This window comes from Rhyacophila brunnea, unplaced genomic scaffold, assembly GCF_057557595.1.
Source record: "Rhyacophila brunnea isolate RB1 unplaced genomic scaffold, BYU_Rbru_1.0 scaffold_9, whole genome shotgun sequence".
Classification (NCBI taxonomy): Eukaryota; Metazoa; Arthropoda; class Insecta; order Trichoptera; family Rhyacophilidae; genus Rhyacophila; species Rhyacophila brunnea.
The window spans coordinates 41,824,209-41,846,262 of NW_028233361.1; the positions used below are offsets into that span (position 1 = coordinate 41,824,209).

At 32.8% G+C, this 22,054-nt stretch overlaps 2 protein-coding genes across 3 annotated transcripts in view; both read left to right on the forward strand.

Moving 5' to 3' along the window:
* Positions 1-3,144: 3,144 nt before the first annotated feature.
* ND-24 (NADH dehydrogenase ubiquinone) lies at positions 3,145-14,691 on the forward strand. The gene is made up of 6 exons (XM_085959815.1): positions 3,145-3,247; positions 3,829-3,957; positions 7,679-7,866; positions 9,527-9,734; positions 11,672-11,748; positions 14,081-14,691. The coding sequence occupies exons 1-6, from the start codon at positions 3,212-3,214 to the stop codon at positions 14,175-14,177; spliced, it is 735 nt and encodes a 244-aa protein (XP_085815941.1). The 5' UTR covers positions 3,145-3,211; the 3' UTR covers positions 14,178-14,691.
* Positions 14,692-16,394: 1,703 nt separating this feature from the next.
* SPoCk (secretory pathway calcium atpase) overlaps positions 16,395-22,054 on the forward strand; it is a 57,579-nt gene continuing 51,919 nt past the window's right edge. The window contains exons 1-2 of one of the 2 annotated variants that reach the window (XM_085959797.1): positions 16,395-16,595; positions 18,171-18,429. In XM_085959797.1, coding sequence (XP_085815923.1) covers positions 16,497-16,595; positions 18,171-18,429 — 358 coding nt within the window. In that variant the 5' untranslated portion in view covers positions 16,395-16,496. Of the gene's footprint in view, positions 16,596-16,953; positions 17,008-18,170; positions 18,430-22,054 lie in introns of those variants that run through there. The other variant, XM_085959798.1, reaches the window with a different exon arrangement.

Consider the following 22,054-nt stretch of genomic DNA (forward strand, 5'->3'; position numbering starts at 1 on the left):
TATTTGGTTTTGATCAAGTACAATAATACTCGTTATTTATTAATATAAGATAAGTAAAATCTGTGATTTTGGTTTGTTTGCAGGAATCTTTTAATGATTTTCTAATATCAGTTCAACTTTTCCTAAAGGCTATTATAACGTTGTACACAGATAATTCGCACGCGGATAATCAGGAGTTTACTGTATATATATGTTTGGCTGGTATATAAACAAATATATGACATATCATTTGAGCAGATTCGGACTGAGAAGGGCTCAATAAATTAATGTATTATTACTTTCAAAAATAATTGGATAGAGCAACATTAGAAACTGTATTTTATTTAATTTCTGGGAATTCTAGTTAAAATATGACAGCAGTCAGATTTGTTTCACTCTACGTTACCCGTTGCATATTGCTGTACGCAAAATGTGTTTGTACCAAAGAAGTTGGACGAGTGTACACTATACACACTAATTCTCATTACCTAAAAAATGGCTGATTACTGTTTAGTGATTAGTGACAATTTATGTTGTTTTGTTTAATCTATAACTTATCTTCTTGTATGTGAGAAGAATAATTTAAGTGGAAAGGGTTAGTGATAATATGCTGGCATCAAATCCCTGTGATTAATAATATTAATGTTTACAAATGTTAAATTTCGACATTGTCACTAGTCAGAAAATGTCAAAATCGATAGATTTTTTTTGTTTTACAGTCAGTCATAATATTACATTTGAATGAGTTCCTGTGAAGATAAATGTTTGGGTTCATTTATTTTGTTTCTTGATGCAAGAAAATAATGACAAGTGTGATTCATTTTCTATTGTCTATGTATTATTTAAGATGTTGTTTTTTGTTTTTGTACAGTAACTACATAAATTTTATTGTTGATTACAACATAGAGTTACATTTTAAATTTTCTATACACCCATTTTATATGAATTCAACTGGGATGTCTTGTATGATAATAATAATATATTGTATTTACATAACTATATTATAATAAATTGAATCAGTTAGTAAAATGTATATTTTGTTTATTAGTCAACCTTCTCTAAATCATACCGACTCCACACCTTTCAACCGGACTTTAGAGATTATTTCACCAAGACGGCAAAAACAATGGAGCAATTGCAACAATCGCAGAAGAAAGAGAGCACATATTTTGTATGCTAACACCAATGGAATGATTTTGGATGAATAGAGGTGTATAGTGTCAATACAGAATATGTTAAGCGTGTAGATACTATTATTTGAGGCGTCTAATTACAAAAAGCGACAAGTCCACAATTCAATATTTTCGGGAAACAACGTTTTTATGTTTCTAGCTTCAACTATTTGTTTTAACGTGAGATTTTTTTTGCCGTTGTATTCTATGTCGAAATTAGAACCAAATGGCAATTTGTTTCAGCCGATAAACTCTTAAATGTAATAAATATAGGCAAAATAAAATTGGACTTTGAGCTACTTGTACTTCACTTTTTAATTTATCCCGCATAAGGCACATATTTCCGTGGCACTGTCATAAGTTTACCAGATGCTACAGCATGGGAGACGCCCTTTTCAATATTGAACGTTCCCTTATCGGTTGACATAAACGCGCGCAAAATCAACCAAGCTTTAAATAATATGAAAAATGGATTTGCGCTTTTTGTAATAAATCAAGACTTAAAATATTTTTTTTCGTAGGGTTATGTCGCGTTTTGGAATTTATAGATCAATACATATTGTGTAAAATTATACAAAGAATACGTGCATATTTTTTTCTTGATTTTGACCAAATGTGAACTTTTCGCTTTATGGAATTAGACGCATCATTTCTTCTCGTGTATTAGAAGTAAGCAGGGACAAGTTGTATATTATCTACATTAATTATCGCCAACAAAACTTTGTGCAAAATTTACTCATGTTAATTGAGCATAGTTATATTATAGAAAGTAGCCAATCCATAACTTTGTCAAAAATGAGTTTTTGTCTTTTTACTGTTCTGCATATTAATCACACAGGCTCACTCACTGCAGACAAAAAAATATTTTACAAACCCATAAAGAAAATTTCACTGATTGTAGGATAATATGCCACCTTCGATTTGTAGAAACACGTCACCCTACACATAACATTACATTAACACTAAAATAAGATAAATATTTAATTTTTATCTCCTTAGAAGTTATTCACTAAAGTTACTTAAAGCTAAATAATATAATATTACCTATATTATGTAGGTGTGTAGTTTTAAATAATTACACCTAACACAGAAGTGCCTATTTCTGTTTTTGTGTTGTGAGTGGATTGGCAGCTTTCTGCATAAATACGCTCAATTGGCAGGACGGACTATTATAGAGTGCAGTTTATTCTCAATTTCTGTATCGATTAAGGACTAACTATTTTAAAAATATATTCCATATTCTGTGGCATCAATAAAACTGCACGCTATAGTGAATCCATTTATTCAGATATAATTTCGTCTCGTGCACAGGAATTGAGCAGGGCTAATGTAATTTATTATTGACAGTGTCACGATGACCGCGCGGCTTAAGCATCGGCATATAACGTCGTGGGTTCCAGGTTCGAATCCTGGGTCTGGCGAATACACATTGTTTTTCAATTTGTGTTTGAGTCAGGGTATGGACTTAATAGGTTAAGTAAGTGGCTGACATTCATTTCTCGTAAAAACAAAATCTATTAACATGAACTTCCACTCTGTGAAGGCCCATAATATGATCTTATTAGGATCAGACATGGTCGGGGGGAAAAAAATGTGATTATTGTTGACAATCACATATACATCTTGCCAATTGGATTGTTTTCTCTCGCTCGGAGTCCCTCTGAGTATGTCTTGTTTCGTGCTAAATCTATCGAACCTCAGGGTAATGTGGTAAGTTAATAGCAACAAACATGATTTTAAAAAACATGCATAGGTACCGATATAATTTTATTTAGCATTACAACATTGCCGTTAACACTTTTTTAAGGAGAGCGCAAAAAATATTATAAACTAGTTGATTGTTTTTCCTTTGTATAAATATATTTATTTTATAAAAGTTTAAAAAATTATATATTTTTTTTACCTAAAATTGGTAAGATTGTAACAATAGCTTCAAAGCTGCCAGTAATGGAAAATAAAATGTTGATTTTTCCCCCCCAATATTAAATATAGCAACACTAGTAGAAAAGTCAAAATTATAAGTGAAGGTTGGCTAATAGATAAACTGAAATTGCTCCAAAATGCTGTCGAGTGTCAAAAATGCGGCACAGACGCTGGTAATTCAATTATTTTAATATCGAAAACCATTCATTGAACATATTGTTTAATTTGTTATTCTCGATAAATTATTATATAACATAACCTAAAAATATTTTGTTGACATTTTCACAGAGCGTATTGTATCACAGACTTTTCACCGACAATATAGATTGAACCTATGTTTTAACGTTTTGTGGAATACATACTATCATAGCTTTTGTAAAATTTATCATTTTGGTTGGAGACATTCGTTTATATTTATGAAACATTGACATAACATTGAATAAGGTGTAAATTTATTATTAATTTTTGACAGTACGAATGAATTTGTTTGATTATACAATGTATATTTAGTAAATACAGACTATTATCTGACAATCATTACTAATGATATGCTCAACCGAGATAAATAGACTAAATAAAATGAAACAACATTATTTGGCAAGGCGGCGAAGATGGTTGCAGTTGTGAGTAGAAAGAGAGGAGTAGAGCTGTCTCCTGGAAGCAACCTAGATCCAATTACCCAAAGTGGTTTATATTAATAACGAATGCTTGACCAAAGATAGTTCACTTATTCATTTTACTCTTTTTTTACCAGTGGAAGGCTACAGCAGTAAGGTCTCTCCAGACTTCATCTACTAAGCTCCACGACAGCTTGTATGTCCATCGTGATAGTCCAGAAGATAACCCTGATGTGGTGTTTGAGTTCACCAAGGAAAATGACAAGGTAAAATATAGTCGATTCCGCTTAATTGGGACTTCTTTTCTGTATTTTTATATGCCACGTGATCATTTCGTTCCCTATAAAGGGTATACAGCTCCTCATTATACCTTCACCTCCAAATGCCACTTTCTTGAATAAACCAAAGATTTCTTCTCAAAACTCTCCTCTCAAAGATATCCATATTTCTCTAATCCTGTTTGCTGAATGCCTAGCATTCTGATTCATACGTTAATACTGTATAGTTTTATATAAGGTTGTTTTGGTTTTCCTTGAGAGAGCTTTGTTCTTTAAAAGCCTTTGGAGACCAAAATACCACATTTTGGCTGGGGTGATCCCAGTTTCAAAAACATTGCCGCTAATGATAATACTGTTATTATCATCTGTTGCACTGTGGAGAACTGGCATGTATTTTGTTTTAAATTCATTTATCCGTAGTCCCATGTTTGCAGCAGCTGACTCTACCAAAATAAATGCCCGTTTGAGGGCTTCTGGGGCCGGGCAATGACATCAATATCATCAGAATATGTATTTTTGCCCAATTAAGCAAATTCCACATTAAACAGGACATATTTGTCTTTAAAATCGTTTTATTTCTATGTATTTAGAGCCTGATGCAGAAATATTTGTCTTAACTAAGATTTCTCCAGGACAAAACACTATGCACAAACATCGTCCTTAGCTAAGATCATGTTGTCTATGGTTCACCTCGTCTTAAAGCTTAGGTCGTTTTTTCTATTGAAAATAATACCATATTGAAAAATTCTCTTTCCTATAGTTTAGGTAAATTATTTTATAATTGTTAAACGATGACAAAAATATGACAACTGCACTTTATAAATGCAATAACTATAAATACATATTAATATTTAATTATAATACTCTTATGTCATTATACGTGATTCTACAGGCACCGCAAGATATTTTTTTAACATGGTAACACTCTTGTTTTTTGCGCGGTATCAGGCGAACATAAGTAGAGAGGGGGAGAATAGGCCTGTCTATCCATTGAAAAAGTATCGATACATGGAATGGGTATCGTATCGAAAGAAAGTGTCGTCCTTTAAGGAAAGGATGGCCCACACAACCTGAACCGGGCCCCCACTCCCCAGGCCAGGATTTTTAAGTTTACTTAGGGTTAAAAGCAATGTGACGCTCAATATTAGCGTTTTCAAAATGAATGCTGTATTTTGAAAACGTTACAAGTCACTATTGTGTTTTTTTAGTCAAAATAGTGAAAACATTCCTATAGGTATAAAAATAAATAGGTAGGTAGATGTAAAATATATTATTTTATAGCAAATATTAACCGTTGTCTTTAAAAAAAACTACTAACATTTGTGTATTTAGGTAATATGAAGATTTTTGCAACTTATGTCACTGTTTTTTAAAATGTGTCAAGCAACGTTTTCGAAATACAGCATTCAAATGGTGTTCGAGGTAAAATGAAGGATATTCACTGTATTTTTAGTGATTTTGTGTATTTTTTAATATATCTCTATATTAAAAGGTCCGCAGTCCCCATTCACTGCGGACCATTTAATTAATATTTAATTAACACATTTAAATAACATGCTAATTATATCTAATGTCCACCTGATGGGCAACGCACCAGTTGCGTTGGACGCAGTGAATGGGTCATTTTTATACGACCCGGGTCGGTGTGTCAATTGTATTTACCATTGGTGAGTGTGCATAGTGCCCGAAGACGCCGAAAGGCGATACCCGTGTCGCAAAAAACGATTCAAATGGAATAGTGCAAAACTTAAAACCATTAGAATTTATATCTATTTGAATTGTGGAGTTGTCAAGTATCGCGACATACGATAATAAAATAATGCATCGTACTACTATTGTTAAAATATTAAAATTGTTGAAATAAATTGTGCGCAGGCGACTTTTTTAGTATTAGAGCAAATTTGTGATGTGTGTTTATCTCACTTATCTGATTGACCCCCAGGCTAGAGCCCTGTTAGCCCCTTGTTACATGTTTGTAAATATCGTTGTCAAATTATGGTTGTTTGCGAAGGATTATTTATAATTTTATTATATATCCATCGTTATCGAAAGAAATTATCAATAGCAAAATATCGATGTATCTTTCATAAAGTATTGATACTTCAAAATATCGATATTTTTGTTACGGTCCTGCACTCATGCGTAATACGGAAGGGGGCGTGTTCATAACAAAAGTAGTCTATGGTTAAGGATTCCTTAACTCTATACTCAGGATTGTCTATAGTTAAGTCATCCTTTTCGGCGACTTATCCTTAGCAACGATTTCTTAGATTCTGCATGCGGCTCTTAATAGCCAGGAGAATGATACATTCTTAAATAAAACAATATGTAGGTATAAGTGGTCCTTCACTTTCGTACCTAATTGGTTCCAGAAAATGTGTACAAAAGTTGAATGTATGAAAGAAAATCAATGTAAAAAAAACATGTATTTTAAAATATTTTGGATAATAAATACATTTTCTCCGGTGAATTTAATATTATGTAAACAATACCTCAGTTTAAATTTGTTGAAACAGCCTTAATTCCATGATAGAATATTCTTTTAATCGAGTCTTCCAATCTCCATGAAAACTAAAAGCCTTTTGCTTGAATAATTGAAAAACTCAAGAGGGCCATCTTTTTGATGTCGATCATCAATCAATGATGACAAAGATCTCTCCATTTCATGCATCACTATGCCGTGTCTTTTGGAAACAATCATTGATGATATAATGCCATCATAGGTGAGTTCTAATTTTACAAACAGCCAATTGAAGTAAAAGATTCGCCCCTTTCAGAACGCCTAATTATTTTCATCTTTGGCTCGAACGTATGAAGTTTATGAGTATTTAATTTATTTTTGTCCGTATCAACACTGCAGTTTCTCCATTTCTTATTCATGTCTAGGTATATATTTATAAGGGTGAAATATTTTTGGTAGTGAAGTAACTGCATGGAAATGTACAGTTTTTGCATTATCCACAAAAATCTAAATTTTAAGAAATTTACTGAATAGCGAATTGTATGAAAGTAGAATGTACGGAAGTCAAGGACTGCCTGTACATACAATTTAATTCTGCAATAATTCATCATGTGTATTCTGTCTTTTGTTTTGCAAGGCAACTATGCTGACCATTACATCTTGTAGGGCCTCGTGATACGCTCGATTAAGACCGAGTGTTGTACGGGGCGGGTGGTTTGGAAGATCTATGTTTTTGTAAACAAAATCAGCACTATTATTCAGTACAGATGTAGGCCTTCCTTCATTGCCTTCCTGCATTAAATAACGCTATAACTTACGCCGAAGCCTACTTGAAAGTGTCAAAACATTTCTTGACATCTTGGTAAAGGTCATAAATGTTTAAATTAAATTGACAAAAAGCGAATATACTCATGCATCGCACATGCGAGTTGTGTGTAATTCCTATTGTTGATGACTGCTTGTTGTTCTGTTCATCTGTTACATCTGTTCCAGTCTCTATTGAAATGCTATTTTAATAAAATAATATGTATACATTCATAATATGGCAATACATAGTAAAGTCATTAGGAAACAAAACCACAGACTAATAATAATATAAAAGATCATAGTGAAACCGGCAGTCAGTGGGAGTTGCCGAGCTGCTTGTGTAAATTGGGTAATAATCATTATGTTATCTCTGTAGATACCGATGTCTTAAATTGCATACTCATATTTAAAAAACATAATATATATATTATGTTCTAACAGCGAGTGGAAGCAATCTTGGCCATCTATCCCGAAGGCCACAAGCGTGCAGCGATGATTCCACTGCTGGATTTAGCTCAAAGGCAGCATGGCTGGTTACCCATCTCGGCAATGCACAAGGTCGCCGAGATCCTCAGCTTACCACGGATGAGGGTGTATGAAGTAGCCACCTTCTATACCATGTTTATCAGGTTAGATTTTGACTATTTAAAGAGTTATCCGAGTTTTGGTACAAAATTGTTTTTTAAATAATACACGCATTGTTAAATTTTTGCGAATGTATTTATTTCAATCAATAATTTGGTCTTAGCAATTATACATGGAACAGGATATCATTGAAATAACCTTACTGGGCCATCTTGCAGCTCACGACCCCCTTACGCCAATTTTCGATGACGTTTTCACACACTTCAGGCTCTATCTCGGTCATAATGTTACGGATGTTGTCCTTAAGGGCGGACGTGCTCAGCGTGGGTCAAAATGGGGCTTTTTTCTATTTTCAAAGCATGATCCTGGACATACCTTAAACGTTGTAGATAATCTATTTATATAATTTTGAAGCCTTATTATCCGTTATATTTATTTTAAACATTTGATGACTGCATAAAGTATTTTTATTACATAAAATAGTATTCTTTTAAACCTCTCGCTCTAATGTTTTAGAATATAGTCATATTTCAGTACATGATTGTGCAGTGGTTTTTTGTGGAGATTTTTTACATTTATTAATTTTTAAACGCATTTATAAAACCATCAGTATAATTTATATCGACATTATTATAGTGAAATATTTACGATAAAAAATTATATTGATAATCTCTGTGATCCCGGATTTGACAAGAATTGGGCATTTTATTATTCAAAAAATGGGCAAGATTAACACATTTGAAGATAATTCTAAAGATACTCATTATAAGCTATGTCTTTGACCATTCAAGTGTGATAAACATCCTACGAATAATGATTACTTTATAAAAATTATTGACCTAAGAATAAGGTAGTGCTTTTTTGAAATACGCCATTTCTTTTGGCATTCCCCAGTGGTTAAGCTACAACATACGGCCGTAGCCATAAATTGACAAACTATAATTGAAGTAGGGAGTAAAATGATGTTAACGCGCGTGTTTGAACATGTACCGTTTCAAAAAAAAAAAAAATTTCGGTTAGGTAATATGACTATATTCTAAAACATTAGAGCGAGAGGTTTAAAAGAATACTATTTTATGTAATAAAAATACTTTATCCAGTCATCAAATGTTTAAAATAAATATAACGGATAATAAGGCTCCAAAATTATATAAATAGATTATCTACAACGTTTAAGTAATGTCCAGGATCATGCTTTGAAAATAGAAAAAAAGCTCCATTTTGACCCACGCTAAGCCTGTCCTCCCTTAAGCACGCCAACAGTTTGCCGATTGTTATCATAGATGCTTCCTTTTGCGTAGCACCAAAAAAAGAAATTCGACGGTGTCAGATAGCACGATCTTGATGGCCAATTAAAGTCACTTGGTCTTTAAATTAACGGCCATCAAAATTTTCATACAATAAAGCCAGTCTTTCACAAGCTGTATGGCATGTGGACCCATTCTGTTGAAACCGCATGTATTCTAAATCAAAATCTTCCAATTCCGGCCACAAAAAAATCAGCATCATTTGCCTATAGCGGACGCCATTGTCGTTCTTTCATAATTTTCGAAGAAGTATTACCCGATAACCAACATCTTTTTGTCACTCTCAATTTGACGAGAGGCTGCGTGGTCCACACTCTTAGCTCCTTCAACTCACGTCAAATTAATTATGATATGTTGATGATTTACTTATATGTATGTGGTTTTTTATCGTTTGCAGAAAGCCAATCGGAAAGTTCCACATCATGATTTGCACTACAACACCGTGCTGGCTTCGTGGCTCCGATGAGATCCTGCAAGCCCTCAAGGATAAAATCAAGTGTGACGTTGGACAGAACAGCCCGTGCGGCATGTTCCACCTTTCTGAAGTAGAGTGCTTGGGTGCCTGTGTCAACGCACCCATGATTCAAGTGAACGACGATTATTACGTAAGAAAATAATTATATGTTTTAAAAACTAATCCTCGACTAACTATTAGTTTTTCAATTAAATAATTTTTTTATTCAATGAAAAATATACAAGATTTAAGAATGCAACATTCTTTGTACCTATAACCATCGCAATCTGGAAGGCGCCTTTGCCTATACAATTAATAGTGAAACAACTTAAACTTGACATTGCGCAGATTGCAATTATTTCTTCTCCTGCATACGAATTACATAGGGTAAATTTAATTATTGTCACCGTTATTTCTGACTGCTCTTATATGAAGCTTATTGCATCGTTTTCTCTGGCTCGGTGTCGCTCTAACTATGTCATATGTTCTGTCAAAACTATCGAAATTCTCGCTTATATTGTATGTTTATAATCACATGAATATTTATTAACAACTATGCATTTGTGGATTTAGTTAATATGCCATTAATATTTTGGCAACAGCAACATAATTTATCTTGAGATTTATCAATTTTGCGTTACATATTATGGTTCTGGACAATATGTTTCAACACAAAAAATAGTTCAATATCTGCATATCTCCTGAAAACACTTTCTTGTTAATGTCTGAAATGTAAATTTACTTAGAATAAGTTTGCTGCAATCAACTATTATAATAATTACAATATAAAGAGTGGATGTCACATGTATGGGGATAAACAACTCAATCCGTGTCAGCATATTGATCAGTGATATTAAATAACTGACCGCAATTATAAATTCCTATCCTTTTTCCCATGTGTGTAATCATCTCAAACTCTGTAAATAGCTGAATGCAATGATAATTTTCGCATATTCATTTTTCCACATAGTCAGCTATATCCGATGACGCAAACTCAATATAGTAGCTGACTCAATTATAATAATTATTTCCTAAATATTCTTTTCAAGATATTATTTTGATTGTGAGTACGTTAATAAATCTTCTTCTTCTTCGACCATGTCCGATCCTAATAGGATCATATGGGCCTCCACAGAGTAGAGGTTTAATAAATAATTATAATTAGTTAATAAATAGCGGATCATAATTCATTGGACATGTCACTCGAATATAAGATCCCGTTCTGTTAGTATCTCGTTCTCTGTATTGCTCTGCACATCTCATTCTACCGAGACTCGGACCTCGAAACTGTATCATCAATCATATCAAGTATTGTAACATAACTACTGTAACATACTCTTGTACCGACTGTTTACGCTGCAAATAAAACTCGCTCCTCCATTTATTGGAGCAACCACCAAATCTCAACTTCATCATCTACCACACCATGACTCCCACACATGCATTGCTCACAGCCGATATATTGGTAATATAGATACAGTCAAACTTGGTTATTACGAGGAAGATGGGACCGACTGAATTTGCTCGTTATAAGCGTTACTCGTTATATCAGAGAATAGGTATTTTTAAATGAGCAGCCACATTACACAAAAAGTTGCAATTCAAACAAAAATACACAATTAGAATATTTCCCCGAAACAAGCATGGCATTCGTAAACTACAAAAGAAGTTGTTTATTGTAATGAACGCTGGTAGGTACCTACTGACTTCACAAACCTTGGATTTTTTACATGCAATTTTATTTCAACCATATGGGTGTATACTTTTTCAATATTGTCGGCGAAAACACCAATTAGGTAGGTACTTAGACACTTAGCTAGTGTCATAAACGTAATCCGATCCCAGGGGCATTCTGTCCGGTCAGATTTTATTGCTTTGGGTCGAAATGTTTTTAAAGGATCAACACATTAACAGTTTTAAGAAAATATTTGACGATCTTTAACCGATAAGTAGCTCGTTATAAAAGTGAATAAATGTATGGAGAAAATCATAAACTAAAATTTCAACGAATGTTTCCTCATCTCGTTATATCCGTGATCGTAATAACTGAGTTCGATTGTACATAAAATATGTATTTCTGTGTTACAGGAAGACTTGAAGCCTGAGGATATTGTGGAAATTATTGATTCACTGAAAGCTGGAAACCAACCTCGTCCAGGACCTAGGTACCTACATAGCTACAAACTATTTTTTTTAAACTTTATTTTATATTCATCTAGAAAAAAAAAAATCAAAAGTACTTTTATGCTTATTAAAATAACTAAGAAGAAGAATATGTATTTAATAATATAATTTTTTATAATAATTTATTACATACTTCTAGCTAATATTATATTATATTTTTGAATGAGTTTGAATCTTTCAATAATTACTTACAGTAAAAACAAAATAATGATTCGGTTGGTCAATGGTGTGCGTGCGGATGGGGAGCCGTACTAAATACTTGGCAGCCGATGAGCGCCTATTCGTACGTATACATACGCATACAATCCACGAACCGAATCATTGTGTTGTTTTTACTATACATGCAGAAGACTTTTGTGTTGCCAACCTTTGTTAATACATTTCGTCACCTCAATACTACAACTAGATAATTCTGATTTGGTCATTGTTGGGAAAATGAAATTTAAACTTGACTTGATTAACATAAATCTTGTCTATAATTATTATTTAAAATAAAAATGGAAATTTGTGCTCGTCTAATTGGGAACAATTAAGGCGAATTCTTCACTGAGCCTTTTTTAAAGAGGCACCTAGCGGAAAAATACGAAGCTTGCAATTTGAGACATTTTTTTGATAATTTACAATTTCAACTGTATTAATGAATAAATATGTATCTGAAAACATTAAAAATAAAAATATTTTTTATTTTAAGTCAAAGACAAACTTACAATTGTAAAAAATGTAATAAAATGTGAATTTGTTCTATCGGTCCGCACCCTATTATTACATATATTTTATGGTCATATTTATTATTAAAATTTAGTTCATTAAGTTTTCTAAGCATCACCTAAGCGATTTTTGACTAATTCATAGTTTTAATATTTTTAATATCTATTTTAAAAAACATCGATTTTTATAAAAAATATAAATGTGTATAACTTGAAATCCTTTTTATTTATATTAATATAAATATTTTATTTATATTTATAAAAATAATTGATTTGATATAAATAAAAAGGATTTCAAGTTATACACATTTATATTTTTTATAAAAATCGATGTTTTTTAAAATAGATATAAAAAATATTAAAACTATGAATTTGTCAAAAATCGCTTAGGTGGTGCTTAGAAAACTTAATAAACTAAATTTTAATAATAAATATGACCATAAAATATATGTAATAATAGGGTGCGGACCGATAGAACAAATTCACATTTTATTACATTTTTTACAATTGTAAGTTTGTCTTTGACTTAAAATAAAAAATATTTTTATTTTTAATGTTTTCAGATACATATGTATTCATTAATACAGTTGAAATTGTAAATTATCAAAAAAATGTCTCAAATTGCAAGCTTCGTATTTTTCCGCTAGGTGCCTCTTTAAAAAAGGCTCAGTGAAGAATTCGCCTTAAGTAATGTTCAATTGTATTAAAAAATATTATAGATATATTATTTTCTTTATTTAATGCATATTTTATGGTTTTAAAGTTATCTATGCCGGCGCTCCTTTGGCACGCAAGTCAGACGATCTACAGTCTTTGGACTTTTTTTTCGCGTGGAGCACCCCAGATCTGCGGACTTTTTAATCCACAGACCAGGCTCGTTGGATTTCAAACATGTTTGATATTTTACTCTCCGAGTTGCCAGACTTCGTCCGTCGATTACTATGCAAATTCGATTTGACATTAATACGCGACCATTCGGACCGAAATAAAATCTGTAATTGTTTTAAACATTTTCATCGATTAATTTGTTAATTTACACATTAGAAAATGAGAGATTTATCAATTATTTTTTTATTTGTATTTATGAAATTCATAGAAGAAAACGTAAAACTTGTGTTGTTTTCACTGCTATATTATTTTATGCAAGTCTACATATAAATAACATAAAATTATAGGATTATCAGAAGACATTACGATAATCGCAACTTTTGACTTTTGACTGCTCGACTTTTTTATCCGTTCGTTGATCAGTAGCAGAGCATAGACAAATCGGACGATTTATTGTCCTCGGACTTATAATATTTTCAAACACAAAATTAATACAGTTCCCAATAACTTCTGACATAGATAGTTTTATCATTTTGTAGAGAAGGAAATGTAGAATCATATTCAATAGCTATCTCAAAAACATTGGAAATCAAGTTATCTAGTTGTAGTATTGAGGTGACAATTTGCAATTCATATTTGTGAAATGAATTAAATATATATTCAAATTAAAAAGGTTATAATTCAAATTTTGTTGTAATTTGAATTATTAATCCAATTACAAATTTACCAATAATTAAAAAATTCGTATTATAGTAAATCATGCATATTTAAATTTCAGGAATGGTAGATTTGCGGCTGAACCTTGTGGAAATCTGACATCACTGACTGAAGAGCCACCAGGCCCTGGATACAAAATTCAAGCAGCTCTTCTATAAATAATTAATTGCTATTATCAAATGAATGTTAATTTATATTGATTGTATTGAAATGTATATACAATTTCATCAGATACAAAGTGTATTCAAATCAGAGTTCTAAATAGATTCTTGTCTGTGTTGGTACGTGAATAATCATACACTTCCTGTCAAGTATACTGCTTGGAACGTATATACATATTAAATGTATCCTTCATTGTATCTGATGAATTTTGTGTACAAAATTAAATACATACTTAATAATTCTTCACAGTGATTATTTATATTGTATTGTAGATAAATAATATATGTATGATTTAAAATAAATCATTGTTAATTGGGAATAGTCGAACATACATCTAAAAAAGATTTTTTATTAATCTTTCTAATCTTGGTAAAAGTAATTTATTGTATTTACATTACTAATTCTGTTTGGTATTCCCTATCAAATTAGTTGTGATTTGTTATATTACGTTTCTAATATTTACCTGTAATTTGAAGTATAGACGGGAAAATAATATATGGTTTTTATTTTAAAATACCTACAATTATCAATATATGGCCGATAACAAAGGAGGCATCACTAGAAAGAGAGGTAACATAGATATTACATATGAGTCGCCCATTTCCAAAATTCACTTTGGCCATTTTGTTTTGTTTTGGGGTATTTACAAAAAATGTGTTTGGAACAAAAACCAAAATTCTTGTACGGTTGGTTACACAGTATCAAATGATTTTGATGCACTAGGCACTGACCTTTGTAGGTAGGGTGAGACAGATAAGCGTTTTGCTAAAGAATTAAATGCCGCATTACATATTCGTGAATACCCCTGTAATGGATTACTAGACACATGTTGTCCGACAAAAAGAAATCGGCGATAACAGGAATTCGCTGTAGTCGATTAAAGAAGACTTCTCAGTGACGTACTTATCATGGCGGCAATGCATGCTAGAGGCGTGTTTGAATAATCTATTGGCTCTCTTTTTAGATGCGACTCCTTTCCTTCTTCGCTATTTACCAAAAGTTTACTAATAATAATTCTAACATCACTCCTGACAGTTTTAGACATATTTTTATTACAAAAAAAAACTTCAAATTACGGAAATTGATAAATCTGTACATCACGGGAGCATAAAGTGAAATGATAAATTTGGGGGCATACCTCATTTGAAAACGGAGGTGCGATTAACCGCACTGGAGGGGATTGTTAGTTCACAGTTTTAACACATGGACAAGAAGTTCTTGTTCGACATTAGCTACATACTAGAATCAGGATTTAAGGGATGCAACATAAGCAGTCTATAAACAAAGGTAAGTTATTATTTACTTATAATACTCCGTTTACACGCATGGATTTACTGCTGACAGTACGTATTATTGTGGTGATAACAAGAAAATGCATTTGTAAACACATAATATCTTGCAAGTTGCAAGCATGGGTTAAAAAGTTTCTGAATTTTCACGCGACAGAATTTGTGAGATATCTGCACCTGCGCAGTAAAACAACAGTGGCGAACCTGCCGGAAAAAAACTCATTTTTGACGTTTACCAATTTAAATAAACCTGTCAAATAGCACCATAAAATGACAATGCGTCACGCTTACACTAGAAGAATAAGATTGGTGAGACAGTCAGCACTTTTACTTGTCAACCGTTATTATCGAAATATTTGAATTTACAAACTATTGGTGCCAGTAAACCCATACATGTGTGCAGGCGCTATTAGGCTAAATCTAGAAGGCAGGTGTGATTCTGATTCCTGTTCTGCGGCCTCGTAATTCAAACCCAAAGCAAATAATTTGGGTTTGAATTCTGGGTCTCGCAAAAGCACATGTTATTTTTTAATGTGTGGTTCGATCTAGATTATAGGTCGAATATGTTGTCAACAAAAAAAAAATATTTAGACATTGGGTCGTAGAGCCAATAAAAAAAAGTTTCGACCAACATAAAGTTTGTTGGACTGATAGGTGAAGATACTAAAGCAAAATGAAATACCGTCTAAACAAGGTTTAGGCAATACTATGGCAGCAATGAACATGTCAGTAAGTATGCTGATAATTTATTATTGAATTGTGTAAAGTTTTTCTTGTGCTAAAATAATTAAAATATATGATAAAATATCAACTCTACATGGCTAGTAACTAAAATGTGATATGCCTGAAATTCGTCATCATACTGACGTGATAATAGCTGTGCCATTTTTGACATTACCAATATCAGCCAACTTCATTACGCATGCAATATGTGTCAATTTTAGGTCGTATCTCCGGTGGTAATTGTTGCGGTGTATTTGAAAATGCCCAACTCAGAATAGTACAAACGTATAACCTCCGCGAATCATGAAAAGCAGTCCCGATCGGAAATATGAAAAAATACAACAGCAAACTGATCTGGATATAGATGATTCTTCACTGAACAGCCAAGATACCGCGAGTGTGGTGAGTGCCGAACTTATCGATTTTGTTATTATTTGGTTACCCATCGATCCGTCAAATGGGTTTTGACATTCCTGCTACATTAATTTACAGCATTCCCAATGAAGTCAACATTCCTTTGCGATGTCCCCAATAATTTAGAAACATTTTCATTCAAATTTGACGTATATAATTAAATTTACAAAAGTGTCCGTCACCTTCTGTTCCAAATTCAAATTATTTAAAATTTGTTCATTTCCGGAATATCTATAATAATATTGACACGTTCAAAGTACATCAGAGAGATTTGATTTATTTAATATTTTCCTCATTTTTGTCTATTCATTTTTTTTTCTTTAATCTATTACTTATTAGGTACATACCTACTTGAAAAATATATTAAATAGTGCGAGTGCGTACATACTTCAATGTTAAGGTTAGTTTGTTTGACGTTTTCATAATGTAAAATTTACATGAATCATCTATTTCTTATAATTTAATTATCTTTTATAACAAGAATTAGCAACAAATGTACTTACATATTATTATTTAAATACGTTTTTAATTACACATTAAAAACTGACGTTTCCATACATGTACGATCTGTCAAAATTTAAAAAACGTATTTTGTTCAAATTTAATTACCCATAGGCTCGATTATTTTTTAAATAATGACTGACGTAAGCCATTCCTATTATCATTAGCCACATTTTTAATTCTACTAATTTCAGCTAAGCATTTTATGATGTCAAGGTTTTTCTCTGTATCAATTTATATTCAGTATACATTTGGACATGTAATTTTATTATTCAAATATATAGAATGTATTAACCACATAATATGTATTTAAGCTTACAATACAATCCTACAATGAAATATAACACAGATTCACAACCACACCCAACAATAATTGTTAGTCTATATTGAAGACATTTAAAGTGTTCAACTGGCGCGTACATAACCAGGGGGTTTTCAGTAGGAAATCTGGATCGGGACAGGTGCCATTGAACAATACGTTGGTTTTCTTTATGTTGATTTTGCAACCAACGTGATATGAATTTTTATATTGTTAAACAGCATATTTGGTTTAAATTTTATATGAAAGCTACAAAAGTAGACATTATACTACACATACACATGTAATCTATATACATAACCTGGGAACTGAGATATCTAACGGGTGTGGAGTAACAGGCAACTGATCTTGAGTGCGGAAGAATATGGGATAAACTTAAACACGTGTCACGAATACGCTTGTCTTTGACAACTGCTCTCGGTTTATGCACTGACGCTTATTCAATATTGGTGTATTTAAAGGTTGCAACACACTATTGCACGTCTATAATGTGTGTATTTTCGTAGGACACAGACATTCAAAACCATGTATCAAAATGTAGTATATTGGGTTATAGCCTATCGGTATTATTCTATTTATTAATCTGTTCTGTGTACATAACCATGAAAGTAGAAATTGAATTTTTTTATTAGTCAAAGTGGATGTTATAAAGTCATTTGTACTAGATGAGTTTCGCTACAGTTTTCATGCCATGATGCTGTTTTGACTTTGATCTCATGCGGTACGTTTTCAATGTTCACCAGCACTCCAGCACAGGCTCGTCGAACTCCCCTTGCCCCGCTTCACCCGAGATGTGGCTGCAGGCGTCGGACGCGGCTCTGCTGCCGTGGGAAGAGGTGGCGGGGCGCTTGCGGGCGTCTCCGCGCTCCGGTCTGTCATGGCGAGAGGCCGACTCCCGAATCCGTATCGTCGGCAGGAACGAGTTCACCGTCGGGGCCAAGGATCCCGCGTGGAAGAGATACGCCGAGCAGTTCGCTAACCCGCTCATTCTCTTACTGCTGGGTGAGTCATTTGAATAATCTTATAATCATATAGTGGAGCAATTTAACCTTGAAATGTGCAGATGCAATTTCTTCTAGAGTGCAGAAATTACTCAATATTTAATTAGGAATTATTTAATTATTATTTTTACTTTTGATAATGTTGTAATTACATCAACAACATTGCTTTCTCTCGCTTGGCGCACCTTCGACTATGCCAAAACTCTCACGGTACCTAATGTGGTATGTTTATATCTAAACAGTTAATCTCACAGAATTTAAAATACCTATAAATAGAAGGAGGCTTTCATATACGTTAGTTTTATGACATTTGAAATTATGTTCCAAGTACGTGAAGCATGATTAAGTTGGCATACTCCATAAATATTAAGATCGTTCAGTTGACATTCCAATTTTATTGCTCAAGAAGCAATGGCAGCCATTTTCTAATGTTCGTTTTGATTACTTACTCTAGTGCAGTTATAAACGGTTTTACTTAAATTTTACAGGAAGTGTATTTATTTTATTAGCTGCTTATCTACTCATCGTAACAGATTGTCTTTTTATATGCACTGCAAAATGGCAAATAAATGTCATAGCAGTACAGTAGTGTGAAGTTCTCTGCAAATGAACCTGCAATGCAGTCACCTGTAGCTAACTTAATCAGTGGACCGTGGTCCTTTAGTATTTGGCTCGGTTTTATACATTTAGGCAAGCACAGTAATGATATTTTAATGTTCTTATCTACCGAATGTATTAATAGTATAGCAGTCATTTACTATGGGTTTTTACAAACACTTATATTTACGGGCTTACGGGCCGCACAAAATTGTATTTTTGCTAATTGCTTTTCAAATGCAAATTAACACGTTAATTACAAAATTAATTAAAAGGGCCCGTAAGCATTGGGTTAAGGGCGGACGTGCTCAGCGTGGGTCAAAATTGAGCTTTTTTTCTATTTACCGTTTAAATTTTTTTTCGGTTAGGTACATGTTCAAACACGCGCGTTAACATCATTTTACTCCCTACTTCAATTATAGTTTGTAAATTTATGGCTACGGCCGTATGTTGTAGCTTAACCACTGAGGAATGCCAAAAGAAATGGCGTATTTCAAAAAAATACTACCTTATTCTTAGGTCAATAATTATTATAAAGCAATCATTATTCGTAGGATGTTTATCACACTTGAATGGTCAAAGACATAGCTTATAATCAGTATATTTTGAATTATCTTCAAATGTGTTAATCTTGCCCATTTTTTGAATAATAAAATGCCTAATTCTTGTCAAATTTGGGATCACAGAGATTATCAATATAATTTTTTATCGTGAATATTTCACTATAATAATGTCTATATAAATTATACTGATGGTTTTATAAATGCGTTTAAAAATTAATAAACGTAAAAAATCTTAACACCACTGCACATTTATGTACTGAAATATGACTATATTCTAAAACATTAGAGCGAGAGGTTTAAAAGAATACTATTTCATGTAATAAAAATACTTTATGCAGTCATCAAATGTTTAAAATAAATATAAAGGATAATAAGGCTTCAAAATTATATAAATAGATTATCTACAACGTTTAAGGTATGTCCAGGATCATGCTTTGAAAATAGAACAAAAGCTCCATTTTGACCTACGCTGAGCATGTCCCCCCTTAATACTATAAATAACACAATATTATAAATAGAGGTTTTCGTTTACCCTCTTAGGTGATAATGTTTTTACTTTCTTTCATTGTATTTACATTGCTATATAAACGGTAATTAGCTGTATTTGTTGTCAGTATGTATTTGCCATTGGTGAGTGCGCACGGTGCCTGAAGATGTTGAAAGGCGAAACCCGTGTCGCAAAAAATGCCTCAAATGGAATAGTACAAAACTTAAATCAATTAGAATTTAAATTCAAATTCTATCAAGTACCTTCGGTCTATAGATATGTATATCAATGATAGAAAACTATGTCGAAATACTGTATTTTTTCTTCTTCGACCATGTCCGATCTTAATGAGATCATATTATGGGCTTCCACAGGGTGGAGGTTTGCATTAACAGATTTTGTTTTTACGATAAATGGAATTAAGCCACTTGCTCAATCTATGAGGTCCATACTCGGACTCATACACAAATTGAAAAACAATATGTGTACTTGCCAGACCCAGTATTCGAACCTGGGACACACGACGCTATAGGACGGCGCTTAAGCCGCGCGGCCTCAAACACTATAATTAGATATTTCTTTTAGTATTACATACCTACATAAAATCATTATTTATGTGGACCATAATAATATATGATTGAAATAAAACAACTTTATGATACCTACTTATTATCAACACTTATAAAACAATTGAAATCGTATGAGGAAAAATGAAACTAACATTTAAGCTTGAAACACATAAACATTGTTTACCACAAATATTGAAATGTGGTTTTTTGAAATATATGCCTCTTAATGTGGAAGTGTACGATTAAAACAATGGTGGTGTATAAATATTTATGATTATTTTAAAGGCCACATCTGGTGTGTGGACAAGTTGTTGATGAGAACACATGTGCACACTCCTTAACAAGCGTGTTATCTAAAATTCACTAGAGTAGGGTGTGTGGAATATAAGTGGCATTTCTACCACAAAATCAATAGGACATTGGTGTTGCCTTGTGATTTACTGCTAATAAATTCAAGAAATCCACGTTGAACAATTCAAAAGTTGCATATATCTCGGATAGCAAATGTATGTGGATGAAGAAATTGCTGATGAAGTTGTCCGGGAATCATAGCTTAGTGCTTTCGGATGTCTGAACAAAGTATTTCGGATTCACCTCTCACAGTCTCTGAAGAGATGCATATTGGGCATAATGGACAAGGATCGAAATATAAATTGACATAATGGCATGGTTAGGCTCATGCTCACTCAGTGGTACCCAATTGACATTAAAAGATCTTAATTGCCCGCTGATCGATGAAATAATCAAGTTTAGCGGAAGTACGTGGCAATGAAAAACATAGTAGGGTTATGTTGAACACACTTTTACAAGCTATGGTTGTTAGCTCTTCGCTCTGCTCATTTGGTCCATGCTATGGATCCAAGCACACATTGAAACAACGATAATATGTAAATTTGATCCAGGCAGAGTATTTGTACCTGGAATCAATTCTTCTTTGTTGGGATCTCGTGACTTGAGAATCACCTTTTTCAATGCTGGACTACGCCTCTCAGTATTCAGCGGCACACAGAGTTGGTGTCGGTGGAAAACATGTGGCAGTCTTGTTTTGGTGTGTCTATCTGGAGCGAGCTCTTCCTCGTTCTCTCCGACTTCCGATTTGAACAAATATCACGATTTTTACTTCCGAGGAGAGTCTGTCTTTTCTGATGATGGACCAGATTGTCTGATGTCTGTTTGACTTAACTTTCTTAATGTGATGTGTAAACTTTGATATGTGTATTCATAAAACATATGTAACTTAATGTACAGTTGCACACATCATTGATTTTATGTTGTTAATTAAAAAAATTCGCATTCAACAAAACCAACTCCACACAGCATGTTTGTCGAACTTCACTTTTATTTTTGTCACTGCTACGCGCATGTGCCACTCGCTATCAGCCACTTCAAATCCATCCGTCAGAATGACAG